General features: G+C 33.5%; 1 protein-coding gene across 1 annotated transcript; it reads right to left on the bottom strand.

The window, feature by feature from the left end:
* Positions 1 to 2,373: 2,373 nt before the first annotated feature.
* On the bottom strand, positions 2,374 to 12,115 carry LOC101208946. The gene is made up of 3 exons (XM_004139762.2): positions 11,638 to 12,115; positions 11,238 to 11,301; positions 2,374 to 3,857 (listed from the first exon to the last, which is right to left on the bottom strand). Exon 3 carries the CDS (start codon positions 3,842 to 3,844, stop codon positions 2,750 to 2,752), a length of 1,095 nt encoding a protein of 364 aa, XP_004139810.1. The 5' UTR covers positions 3,845 to 3,857; positions 11,238 to 11,301; positions 11,638 to 12,115; the 3' UTR covers positions 2,374 to 2,749.
* Between the last annotated feature and the right edge of the window lie 1,722 nt (positions 12,116 to 13,837).

Below are 13,837 nucleotides of genomic sequence, written 5' to 3'. Positions count from 1 at the left end.
TCATAATTTTTTTCGAAACATTTGATTTGGGATATAAAAAAATTAATACATGTGTAAATGACAGATATTTATTTTGAAATAAAAGTGAGGACTTAGAAATATATTCGCACTATAGTTCGCCTGGATGGAATGTCATTTGTTTTAGAAGGCACATACAAGTACCATTAATCCATTTGTATTTGATTAGACTGAAAGTGCAAAGTTCAAATCAATGAAGAAGAGACAACTTCCACGTATATGTAGGCAGAAGATGTATTGATTATTCTAAATTAAAAATATAGTGATGTTCTTAAATCTAGTAATATATCTAACTACATTGCATTTTTTGAGGAGAAAAATTGTTTGGACTCGTCATCAGTGACAAAGGTCGCACTATGGCTAGCACATAGGAAGAAAGATGAAAATCTCATTAACTCAAAAGTTGCAAAAACTCTTTTATTCAATAAACATTTGTTGAGTAGTTGCCGTTGGCGAGTCTAATTAGTTGGCAGTCTAGAATTTGTTTTATGTTCTCATATTCATTAAATTTAGTAAATATATATGTTTAGTAGGCAACCAAAACTTTGTTTCTACAAATTGTTTTCAAATTATATGATCCAAATTGTGCAAATTCTAAAAACAATATTATTTGTGCTTTAAATTTAAAAATACAAAATACTTAAATAAAATAATAACATTTAAAAATAAAACATAGGTTGTAAACTCAATTCACCTTTTTAGAATAAAAATATAAATAATGTAACATATTTATATTGAGTTTAATTGCAAATTTAATTGTATGGTTTGGAAAAAGTTGGAAGTTCGTCCGTCTAATTTCTTGAAGGGGTTTTTTCAAAAATATAACAAACCGACGAAATATTTATATTATATAGAACAATTTAGAAAACAGAAAAAGTTCACAGGATGACAATGAAAAATACAAAAAAATACCTTAGTCAATACGAGATTAACCGACCACAAGCGCACGTGTAATTCTTGTTCTAAATGATCATGATAGGCAATCATGTAGGAAATGATACACGATCGTGTAGGTAGTATCAACACTGGCCACATGCGTGCGTGTAATCCTTCTTCTATACGATCATGATATGCAATCGTGGTCGTGTAGGAAATGATACATAATCGTTCTTGGTACACCCGACGCATGATCTACCAATTCTAAACGATCTTGGTACATGATCTTGTACCAATTCTAAACAATTCTGGTTCACAATTGCGAACCAAGATCGTCTAGATATTAATACACGATCGCGTACCAAATCTAAACAATTTTGGTTCACGATCGTCTATCAAAATCTTATATATTTGGTACTCTTTGGTACATCTTGAATGCTAATATATTTAGTACACTTTGGTACACAATCGTTTAGATCTTAGTACATGATCATTTAGATCTGAGAAGAAAATATATGAGAGATGATAAAGAACGTTTACCAAGTGAGAATTTGAAAAAGTGAAATATATATATATATAAAAGAAATGACAAAAAAAAAATCACAAACAAAAACAAGTGAAAATATGAATAGAAGAAGTAACTATATGAAGAGAAGATGAATAGATTGCAAGGAAGAAGAAAAAGAAGTGAAAAATGATCCGGAATATTAAACCTCAAATTTATGAAAATATAAAGATCTTTTTTATTTTGTTACACATTCCATAAATATTTAGGTGTGTTGTTATATTTATAAAATTAACTTTTTCTAAATTTCATTTTAGTTTCTATAATTTGATAAAACTTTCATATACACCGTTAAAATCCTCATAAATAATCACTGCCATATGTAACTACTTGGGAAGCTGTTACGGAAACCATATAAGGCTATATTACAAATACAAATTGTATAATTCATAATTATGTAACTTTTTTAAACATAAAACGTGTTAAAATGATAATAATTTTACTGTTAAAACTATAACTACAATAGTATTAAATTAGAATCTAATTTTTAAATTTACTTCAGAACACAATTGAAATTATGAATAGTTTGGAAATTGAAATTATGAAATGCAATTTATTCATGTGATCATTTGAAATTATGAAATACAATTTATTCACGTAATCATTTAAATTATGCAATACAATTTATTTTCATGTAATCTCTTGTTTTCGAATTGGCTACCAAACCAGTCTCTAAACATCTGTCAAAATCCCATGAATCAATTAAACTAAGTCTTTAATTCATACCAAGGCTGTACCCCCACCAGACAACGTCAATTTGTCTATGACCATGGCCCCATTCTACAAATTCATTTTTATTAGAAATAACAAATAAAGATAAAAGAGGGAGTAAAGGCCTGTCTTAAAATCTTTAGAAACAAATGATGTCCTCATCAATCAAATCAAAGCAATAACAATGGAGACGGTGCAGCGAGTTAAAATTCAAAGCAGAGAGCAAATTACGTAAACAAATTGGTGTCATTTTGTGGAATGACTTCGTGAACCAATGTCGAGAAGATACATTAATTTGAGATGATTACAGGTAAATTTTCAACCAAATGACGTATCATCAAGAGGAGGATAAGGCAATCAGGAAATTATACAATTAACAATAAATTACACGACAGGCTAACCTGCCAACTTTTCCATCTCCCCTTTTCAGATGGGGCAAATGTGATCAATTTTGCTGAAACTCCACAAGTTGTATTCCTTTATTTAAAATTTTCTTCTACGTTTTCTTTTTCTTAAACTATGTACCTGCGAAATGTTTCCTATTCCTACCCCTCCTTTCTGTTTCTGTGCCCAATTTGATCATCTATGGCTACTATTTTCTCTATTCCTACGCCTCCTACCTGAACGTCCCAACAGTACCCTCCCATGATGGCGAAGGCGGCTAACCAATGACATACCACTCCCATTGTCGTCGTCACTTCCACCATTATCACTGCCTTCATTAATGGAATCAAAACTACTGAGTGGAGTGGTGTTCGGAATGCCTGCCACGCCTTCGTTTGATCTGGGAGAGAAAATTCTCTCTGGCTGTCTAAGCCGTCTGTTGAGGTCACCACTCGATGGACCAAAAGCATGTAACAGAAGAAACATATTCACCAAATTACTATCAAAACCCACTTCAAAACCCGCATTCCTCTCTGCAGAATTAGCATTTAACCCTCCGTCCTCTTCGTCAGAATCAAATCCAAAATTATTTCCTTCTATCACATAATCCCCAAAGACCACAGCTCCAGGCATTGTCGACCGGATTGTGCTCATCACGTCATTCCTCTCGCGTTCCCGTTCCAGACTTCTCCATTTTTGTTCAAGCACAGGATCCACCTCCCGCGGCCTTGCAGATGGGTGCTCCGATCTCACGTGCTTCCTTAATTCCTTGTAATTTCCTACAAACGTGCAGCTATCCTGCATACAGGTCCTCTTTTTTGCATTCAGATATTCTCGGGCAGGCTCAACCACAGTCCATCCTTTCACCTGCCCACGACAGAGGGGGCATGCAAGCTCAGTCGCTTCATGATTTTCACCCAGTAAACTTGGGTCCTGTACAACACCTGGGTTGTCGATTGAGGCACTCACTGTTTGTGCATTGTTGGATGAAATTACTTTGGTGTAAGCCTTTTTGTACTGGTCAAGGCAATTGGAATAACGTAGGCTTGTACCACACATATAGGGACGACAACCCTTGTCATGCGATGAACAAAGTAACAGAACAGCATTGTGTGGGTACTCCATGCAAACCGAGCATGTTGAGTCTTCCCAGTACTTCTTATCCACAGCATTGACACAATCCTTTGGGCACAAATCCTCTGGGAAAACCCTCTTATAAGGGAGTGGATACGGGTTTGACCTGAATTGACGGGAAGCCAACCTGCGACGTCCCTTGCTCCCTTTTGCCATTTTGAGTTTCAACCTGTTGCATATAGCCAAACATTATCAACAAAACTAAGTGGATGCAAGAAATAAATAATGAAACTCACACAGCAAATTTTATTTATGCTGTTACACCAATGGAACAGGTCCTCATTCAAACAAGGCACCTCATCCATTTCAAAGATTAGTTGTAAAGTTAGAAAATACACCTGGTAAATACCAAAAGAAGACAACCAACAATACATCAAAACATAAATTACTAGAACATAGTGGTATTAGTTAGAGGTTATAAACACGTTCCAATTGAGACAAATATCTTGAATTGATTAGTCTCCAAACAATTTAGATAAGGAACCCCATAATGATTGTCTTTGAAGAATGGTCCAAAGATCCATTGTAAGTAAAAGAGGGAGTTGAAATTCCCTTTCTGAACCAGAGAACAGACCATTTGATAAAGATAAATCCTGTATGGCAGCTTCCTCGATGAATTTATTGAAAATTTTCATCTCCTTTGTTGTCCTACCCGTTGGTGATCTTTCATGATCCCATCTGGTTATATTGAAAATTTTCATCCCTTTTTTACCTTTTTTTTTTCTTTTTTACATGTTTTCCTTTCAATTTTTCTTATACTTTATTATTTATCTTTCTATTTTTGACCTTTTATTTTCTTATTATTTCCTACCATTGTTGTGATATTTTTCATCTTGTTTTTTCATTAAATTGAATTATAGTCTTAAATTATTTGAGAATATTGACTTAAAATAATAATTAACTAACAACTACAACCTTAATTGAACAGAATCTGTTCTATAGGTTGTACATCTTTGTCCTTGAGTTCTAATAATTAACTAACTAATTTTCTAAAAATAAATAGAGTAAACTAATAGGAAATTTTCATAAATATAATAAAACACCTAAATATTTATGGCCCGTTTAACACAATCAAAATGCTCATGAAGCCAGCCATTTTTTTTAAATATTCCAGGTTTACCCTTCTTTTCTATCTTCTTTCTTCGGCAATTTTTCTTCTATTTTTTTTTCAAATTGTTATTTGGTTGTTCAAGCGTATACCAAATATAAAATATCTTGGTACACGATCTTGAACAAAAATCGTTGGCATATTGGTACACGTTTAGATTTGGCTACAACCAAATCTAACAAATATGAGCCAAATCTAAACGATCGTATACAAAAGATCTTTTAAAAAATAGTTCAGATTTGGGTAGCCAAATCTAAAGGAATCTTGTACCCAAATCTAAACTATCAAACTTAAACAATCAAATCTAAACTATCGTATACCAAATAATAACCCAATCTAAACGATCGTGTACCAAAAAATCTTCAAAAAACAATCTAAACGATCGTGTACCAAATAATAGCCCACAATTTAAATTATAATATAATTTATTTCAAATATGATAATATCATTGTGAAACAACAAAAGCCTACATTACTTGTTCTTAAGAAAAGTTGGTAATGTTCCCCTACACAACCAAACATAGTTATTTTTAATTCCCAAACAGTTTTTTCTAAAACATTTTAAATTCCCGAACATTTATAAAATCTTGAACCAACAGACCCGTGAGAGATTCATGCCAAGCATCATTTATTCTTCTCAAAGTGCTTTTATCGGGGGGACAGATAATTAATCCAATACTTAAAGCAAATGAAGTGGTGAAGTTCGAGGGAGGTTGGATCTTAAAACTTAAATTGGAGAAATGTTTTGGTGGGGTGAATTGGGACTTCTTGGAAAATGTGCTTATCCTTGAAGGCTTTGATCCTAAGTAGATTTCATGGATTAGTTGTTGCATTAGAGACCCTAAATTTTCCGTTTGGATGGTAGACCTGTGGTTGAATCCCTACTTCAAGGAGAATTAGGTTGACGATTCTCTTTCCTCCTTACCTTTTTCTCTTAGTTAGTGAGGTTCTAAGTGTGTTTTTTAGCCCTTATATAATGTGCCTATCAAAGGGTTTATTGTGGGTGATTTTTTTCTTCTTTCGGTGGTTACACGGCATTCTGTTGACAGTTGATAAAGTTCATGTTTTTATTCTTCAATTTGGCGATGACATGATATTATTATGCAATTGTGATGACGGGATATTAGATGTTCTCATTAAAACCGTTTGAGTTATTTGAGAGGTGTTTTGGCCAAAAAGGATAATTGGGAAAAATCTTCTGCGTAGTGTTAGCATGGAAAAAGATAAGTTGTCCAATTCTTGTTGTTTGCGTTGTGAGGTACAATATTTGTCTATTACATATCTTGGGCATTCACTTGGTGGTTATCCAGAGAAAACTTCATTTTCGCCACTGATAATTGATAAGATTCTTCTTAATGACGTCGATCTCATCCTTTATCGTTGCTTAGCCAAACGATGTCGACATCCCCTCCCTTCACTGTTGCTAAGTCAGCTAAAAAAGACAGCATTTAATTGTTTTTAAATAAAACCTTGCAGCTTGTGGTGTCTTGAGGTGCCATTTGTGGTGTTTGGTCGTGTCAGATATTACAAATTTAATAATAAAAACTGGTATGTTGAAGTCCGACGCATGTCGGGGCGTGTGAGTGTCTGACACCGACACTTACTATTTTAAGAGTGTGTATACTGCTTAGCTTTCATTTGTAAAGTTGTTCAAAGCATACGTGGGAAAGCTCTTTATAAGTGGCACACACCTAAAAAGTTTGGATTGAGTCTTCCAAGTTCTTGGAGAAGTATTTCCAAGGCTCAAGTACAAGTTGATTCTTTTGTTATTTATAAACTTGGTATTAGTAGTAGATTTTTTTTTTTTTTTTTCTTTTTTGTGAAGGATTTTTGGCTTGAGAATTAGGCTGTGAATTAAAGTTTTCTGAGTTTACTCAAAATCTTGTTATTGCCCAATGGTTCAATTTTTTATAATTGGGATGTCGGATGCAAGTACTCTATCATAGATTGTCTCTAGACAAGTGCTAAAAGAAAATGTAGAAAGATGAAGAATGAAAGGATTTTCAGATTTTATATACTAATGATCCTGATTCTACTCATCAGGAGTAGATTTACCTCTTTTGACTAACTTTTTTCATAGGAAATTTTTTTAAATAATAATAATAAAAGGAAACTTTAAATCATATTCAGGATCTGAATAAAATAGTTTGAATAAAAAAGAACATCAACAAATATCATTTGTCTTAATCTCATGCAGTCTCAGACTCCCATGTGAAGCTACAAAATGAAGTTATCTAATGAAAAAGGCAATTTTCTTGACTCCCTAGGGATGTGAGGGATCTTCCAACTCTTATGTTTATCAGTCCACTCCTTTAAGGATATCAAAGATTTTCTGTAGGTTCACATTTTTTGTTATAATTTGAAAAGAGAAGAATCAAAGAGTGTTTTCTTTTTCATTTTTGGACATAAGCAAGTGCATGCGTTGGAAGTGTTCTTTGATGTCGTCATTTATTATACTATTTCTTGGTGTGAAAATTGTCAAATCTCTTGGCTTCATAAAGTTTTTTTTCTATTCTCTCCTACTTTTTTATTTTAGGAAATAATCAAAATATATAATAACTCATAAGAGGCACATAGAAAACAGCCTAGGAGCAGAGGGATGAGAGGGCACCCTCCCCAAAAGAAACCAATAAAGCATGGGCTGCCCATCTTGAAGCACTGAAAAGCTAGGCTACAATTGCAAGAAAATTCATTTTGTCTAGGACACCATAAAGAAGAAGGTAAGCTGTACATACTACAAAAGCTGTCAAAAGGGTTCCTAAAGCAAACCACAAATCCGTTATCTCCACTTCAGTTGATAATAGACTTCCATTACTATCTTAAATGGTAGAAATAAAGACCTTATTCCTCCAATTGAAGCTCATTTGTGGAAGAGATTTGTGTTATCTGTCTTCAAACCACTGAAATTTGTGTGACTCCACAATTCACATTCTTTGCTCTAACAATCAGATCCACCATTAGAGCAGCTTTTTTCTTTATAAGGTCTGATGAAAGGTGACATTTTCTTCCTAATAATAAATATCATCTATTTCTTTTTAAAATTATTTCTTTTCATCATCAGTTATGCCAAAGGTTTCTTTGTTCCAGGTTTTCAAAAAGCTAGCAACCTCAAGTATCAATGAATCTCTATACCCAGGCCACCCACTGTAATTGTGGGAATCCACCAATTATCAATCGTAAAAAAAAAAAGTTAGGATGGTCAAGCCACATGTTTTTAAATGAAAAGGTGAAGGACCCCATTGTCATCCTAGGACCCTCGCAAGGTTTCTCAAGTATTGCCAAAAGGTCTTGTACTGAAGAAGAACTTAACCATCCTGGTGGAAGTAGGCCTCTCTCTACCGTCAGAAGTAAATCTATGATTTTTAGGGGAATAGCAATCAACTCCAACTCTTCCACTGGATTGTTAAAAGCCCTCATACTTCTAGGTATCCTGCCCCGTTTAAGTTTTCAAGAATCCAGCAAACTATAATGAAGTCACCACTAATTTTTATGGAGAAAAATAGAGGCAAGCCATAAGCAGATCCCTTATTTCATGCACAGAACTCATCCCTTCGACTGGGAGTGTCTAGCCCATAAACCCATATTAACCAACTGTCAAAAGAACTGTATAGATATAAAGAACATGCCCATGATAAAATCAGAGATAGCCATAATGTCTTCTTTGCACAAAATAAGCACCTAAGATCAGTATCAAGAGCTACCCAACCAATTCTTCCCGAGCTGTATATAGACTTGATTGATCTTCTATTCAAAGAAATCCTCCTCTGATACCTCCTCAGAAAACCTGCTTAAGGGTATCTCCTAATTATAATACTGTTTCTGTGTCATTTACTATGAGAGAGATCAAAATAATTTGTTTTGATTTGTTGTCTCCTTCATCATTTCTGTTCCCTTCAGTTCGGAAGTCTTCTTGGAAGCAATTATGGTAGTTATCTAGAGGGTTTACAACAGTGATGGTGGTTTGGCAAACTTCTAAACCTTTCTCTTGGGCCAAATAATCGCCACTTGGAATGGAGAAGATGGAGCTAATTCCATCTTCCTTTTCTTTACCACCGTGAATTTACTTGAGGACTAAGCATCAATTTTATATTTGTCAAGCAAATTCTTCCATTCTTCTCAAAAAAAACAAAGTTAACTTTCCCTAGAAAAAGAAACCCATTCTCATTTTCATTGTATTGCCTCCTATAATTTTCTCCTTGCAGAAATGGGTTAACGAGGACCTCGGGGGATGGTTGCTATCTCAAAATGTTTTCTTTGATTTCAGCTTAAAAACTATTGGTTTGACCGTTGACCCATAATTAATGAAATGGTAGACTTTTCAAAATTCCAGGGCAGGTAAAAGACCAAAATGGTGTGAGTACCAAGTATTAAGCGTCGCCCAAATTACACTGTTTTGGACCCTCCATATGCCAACCAAGTATGGGCCTATGACAAGAAAGAACCATGGATTCTAACTTTCTTTTCAATCTACAAAGTCGAATTTTCAAAAAACACTTACATGGGCCACAAATAAGAAATCATTCTCCGTTAATCTTACGAATCAAGCCAAAATAGTTCCTGATCACCTTAGTTGCCAATTTGCAACCTCGATACAATCAATAACAGCCAAGTTACAATCAGGCTGCCAGAGCAGATCTCCAACATTTATGCTTTGATTGTGGTTAGGCGACTGGTTGTTGGAAGAAATTGCTGCCCATATTTCACCTTCATTGGATCTTTGGTGTTTCTTTCAAAGACAATGTTCTTCAAATCTTATTTGGACCATCTTTTATTCCCACGGCCGATCTATTGTAAATCAATGCTGTCAAAGCACCTCCCTGAAATTTGGTTTGAAAGAAATCAAAGGGTGTTCCATGATAAATCTCTTCAATGGGTGGATCACTTTGAAGCTGCTAGAATCAATGGCTCATCTTGGTGTTCTTTTTCTAAACTCTGTGAACTTTTCCATCCGAGATATTTGTTTGAATTGGGAAGCATTGGTTTTTTCTTCTTAAACTTTGAATTTTGGTTGTTTATCTTAAGGATCTTAGCAGTTTTGATATCTTCTTTTGATTACTTTGTATCCTTGTAGTCTTTTGCTTATTTTGCTCATAGTATAGTACTATACTTTGAGTGTTACTCTCATTTATTATTAATAAAGAAGCTTGTCTCCCTTTACGTTTCAAAAAAAAAAAAAACTTTTGTATCCTTGTATTTTGAAGATTTGTCTCTTTTCATTATATCAATGAAAAGTTATGTTTTCTTTCATGTACATACATACACACACATACATACATATATATATACATGAACATGGTCCACCCTCCCTATGGAATGGCCACATTTATTCTTTCATGGACATACTTGTTCCAATTTGGCCGTTTCAATTTCGAAGTATTTAGTTTCTAATTGGGCATATCATGTGTAATCATCATGGATTACCCATTTCCTTTGTAAATTTCATAGATCAATGTCATTGTTTCTTATTTATATAAATTAAACAATAAAAACGGCTTCCAAACCTACATGAAGTAATATAGTTAACCACTAAAAATTGCAGTCTAGAATTTTGTGATGCTATAAAGCAATTTCCAATAACTTCCATATATCTGCCTTAATCATAATAGATCATATTAGAGAGACAATAATAAATACATTGAATGATAGAATAACATGAGTAACAAAAAAAAATCTAACACTAAAAGAATTAAAAGGTATGTATTACACGCAAACATACTCTCTTCTTCAAGAGACACATTGAACACATTTTACACACCATCCCACCTTATTTCTTCATGTTGTTTACTCCCTTAGTTTGTCCAATAAACATGTTACATTATTTGCATAGAACCATCTTTTAACATATAGAAACATAACGGTAAATTGAAAAGTTTAGGAATCAAATAGAAATTCATCAAAGTTCAAGGATTAGGGACTAAATCAATAATTATGCAAAAAAAGACAAGGTTTGTTTAAGAACTATTTTCAGAACAATTTTATGGTATTAAAAATGTGTCTGGACAGCTGCGCTATATTAACAAGCGTTCTTTTAAATGGAAACAAAACATAAAATGGCTTTGAAGAACAGTTCCACAAGGAGAAGGCCAAAGCTGTGACAGTTAATTAGCCAAACAATTTGCTCTGAACCAACAATTATTGATGACAACTGGGAATGGAATTCAGATCGAATATCATCAACAAAGCACTAAACAACAGAAACTAACTACTATTGCACAAGGAAATTAAAGGAAAGAACAACAACAAAAGGAAGAAACCCATAATCAAGTATAAATGGTGAATCGATAAAAACTCCCAGAAACAAATTGATCGTTAACAAAATGTCAAAACGTACAAAAAAAATGGTAAACAGACAGAAAACAGTACGAAGCAAAAATGTCTACGAGATCACCAACAATTTCCAGAAGGAAAAAAAATACGTCTAAATCAGAAGGCCAAAACTCACCAGCTTCAAAGTTCACGAAAATTTAGATCCACAAAAAAGTCAGAAGGGAGAGATCGAACCGCACCTGAAATAGCATTCCCACAAAAAAAAAATAATTAAAAAAACAGACACACACAGAATCATTGCGGCATTCGTATAAATAGCAGATAGCTAAGAAGAAGAACGTGGTTAGCGAAGCAATCACGTAAGAACCAAAGGGGTAGGAAATTGATTAAAAACACCAAACTCGCACATGGTCTTGACTTTAAACCATGTGAATCAAAAATAAAAATAAAAATCAGTAGAGCTTTGAAAACAAAACAAAAAAATGATAAGAATTAGGAAAAAAATAACTTGAAACATAGAGCATTTGAAGCGATTGTTACATGAGAAGCAGAAAGGAATAGGGAATGAAAAGTACCCAAAAAAGAAAATCCGACAACAATTGAGGGGAAGACAGCAAAAAATGAATGAAAGAAAAAGAGGAAGGGTTAGCAATGGAGAGAGTTAGGGTTTAGGAGGAAGACATGGGAGATGGGGGCGAAGAATTCGAAGGAATTACGGGCAGAAGGGAGAAGGAAAGGAAGAAATAGGCTAATCTCATTCCATGACCAAACAAGAGAGAGAGAGAAGAAAGCGAATAGTTCGAGTCATTTCCACGCCACTCTTTCTCTTTCCTTTTTCTCTCTCTTTCGTACATCATCGTAGGGAAGAAGATAGGGATTGCGTGAGAGAAGAAGGCGCGTGATTGCATGCTCTTTTGAGAGGCGAGTGGGAGTTAGGCTATCACGTGACTTCGCCGTCGCGAGAACACCCGCTTTGTTCACCCGCGCCTCAGCGTCGAATTCAAAATGTTGGGGTCACTTGGATTCTGATCGGACAGCAGATGGGGTGGGGGATACATTTGATCCGACGAACGTGGTTAGCTTACTTCGACGGCTATTGAGGTGACACGCAACCCCTAAAGCCACAACCCTATAAAGACTCACATGAAAATCTCCACTTTTCTCCCGTTTCTCCCTTTTCTCCACTTTTCTCCCTTTTCTCGGTTATCAATCAACGCTCTCCAACTCACTCCACCTAGAAGACTCAACTCATACTTCTATATCAACCCCTTGTACGCAACAAAAATAAATAAATAAAAACCTCACTATTAAAAAAAAATTAAATAGAGTTTGAAATAATGAAATCATTTACCAAATATTTTTAAAAAATTAAATAAAGTTTAGAATGTTTTTAATATTTTGTTGGTTTTTAAAATGTCGCAAATTAATAGACCTAATACAAAAAAATGTCACAAATTAATAGGCCTAATACTTGTCCATCCCCTCAACTTTTTAGTTAATATCATCTTTTATGATCAACAATAATTATCAAATTTAACTATTTGAGGAGCTAAAAAAATTGTACTTTAATGCTAAATTAAAGATAGTTTAACTCTAAATTAAAGATAGTTTAACTGGCATATACATATTTAAGAGGTCAGGGAGTTTTTAGTTTATATTTATCTACAATTATTGTACTAAAAAAAACATATCATTACTAGTAATGCAAATAGATTTAGCTCTATAATTAAAATAATTTAAACTTAAGTTATTATACATGAAGTATTAGAATTTTTAATTATAGTTAATCCTTTTTAGTACAACACAGAAAGCTCAAAGACAAAAGAGGTAAAAACAAATAGCAAAATTCATCAATGACAAATGACCTTAAAGTCAAATGGCTTATATGAACCAAAGATTTTTCGAGGTCTTTCATTGATCAAACAATGTTTATAGTTATTAAGTAAAAACTTACTAGTATTATTAGTAGTTGAATTAAACCATAAAGTGCCTTAGATTTCTTTGGAAAAATAATGTTGGTTTGGCTGAAAAGTTAAATGAAAAAAAAAAAGTAAATTGGGGAAAGTAAGATAGATTGAGAGAAAGAAATAAAGATGCACAAAATTTGTTTTCGCCAATTAAAGGATTCACAACAGAGTCACGTAGAGTAGGGATAATCATCAATTGATTAGAGTCGGTTTTTCGACCAAATTGTCACTAAATCGACCAAAGTCAGTTTACTAAATGTTCAAATCAACATTGACCGTCAATTAGTAACCGTTGTTCGATCAATTTAACTCTTTAAAATAATTTTTGAAAATTATCGATTTGGAACTTTTCGAATTCGACACCAATTAACCCGTTTATTTATTGGATCGAACAACTTCGGTTTGGTCAATCTACTCGATTTGTCGATCTATCATGTTCTCCCACGTTAGGAAAAAGTGCAAATGATTAAAATTATATACATTTTCAAGCTTATTTCATCATAGCTTTTAAAAACAGTCCTTGGTTGAGTGGTAAATGAAATTCCAAATACTTGGAATGTCTGGTACGCCTAATATTAAAAAAAAAATCTTCCATTTTTATTCTTATTTCTTTATAGTTTAAGGACCATTTGGGAAAGGAAATGATTATGGGAAATAATGTACATAAACAAATAAATTTATTATAAGAGAAAGGAAAATGTAGAAATAAGATAAAGAAGTAATTATAAGAGAAGAAAAAAAATAGAGAAATAGGAATAAGAAAAATAAACAAATATGGATAAAAAAATAATATTAAATAGCATATAAA

This window comes from Cucumis sativus, chromosome 7 (assembly GCF_000004075.3).
Source record: "Cucumis sativus cultivar 9930 chromosome 7, Cucumber_9930_V3, whole genome shotgun sequence".
NCBI classification, from domain to species: Eukaryota; Viridiplantae; Streptophyta; class Magnoliopsida; order Cucurbitales; family Cucurbitaceae; genus Cucumis; species Cucumis sativus.
The sequence above is the reverse complement of the archived record's forward strand: the minus strand, read 5'-3'. Positions and strand labels throughout refer to the sequence as shown.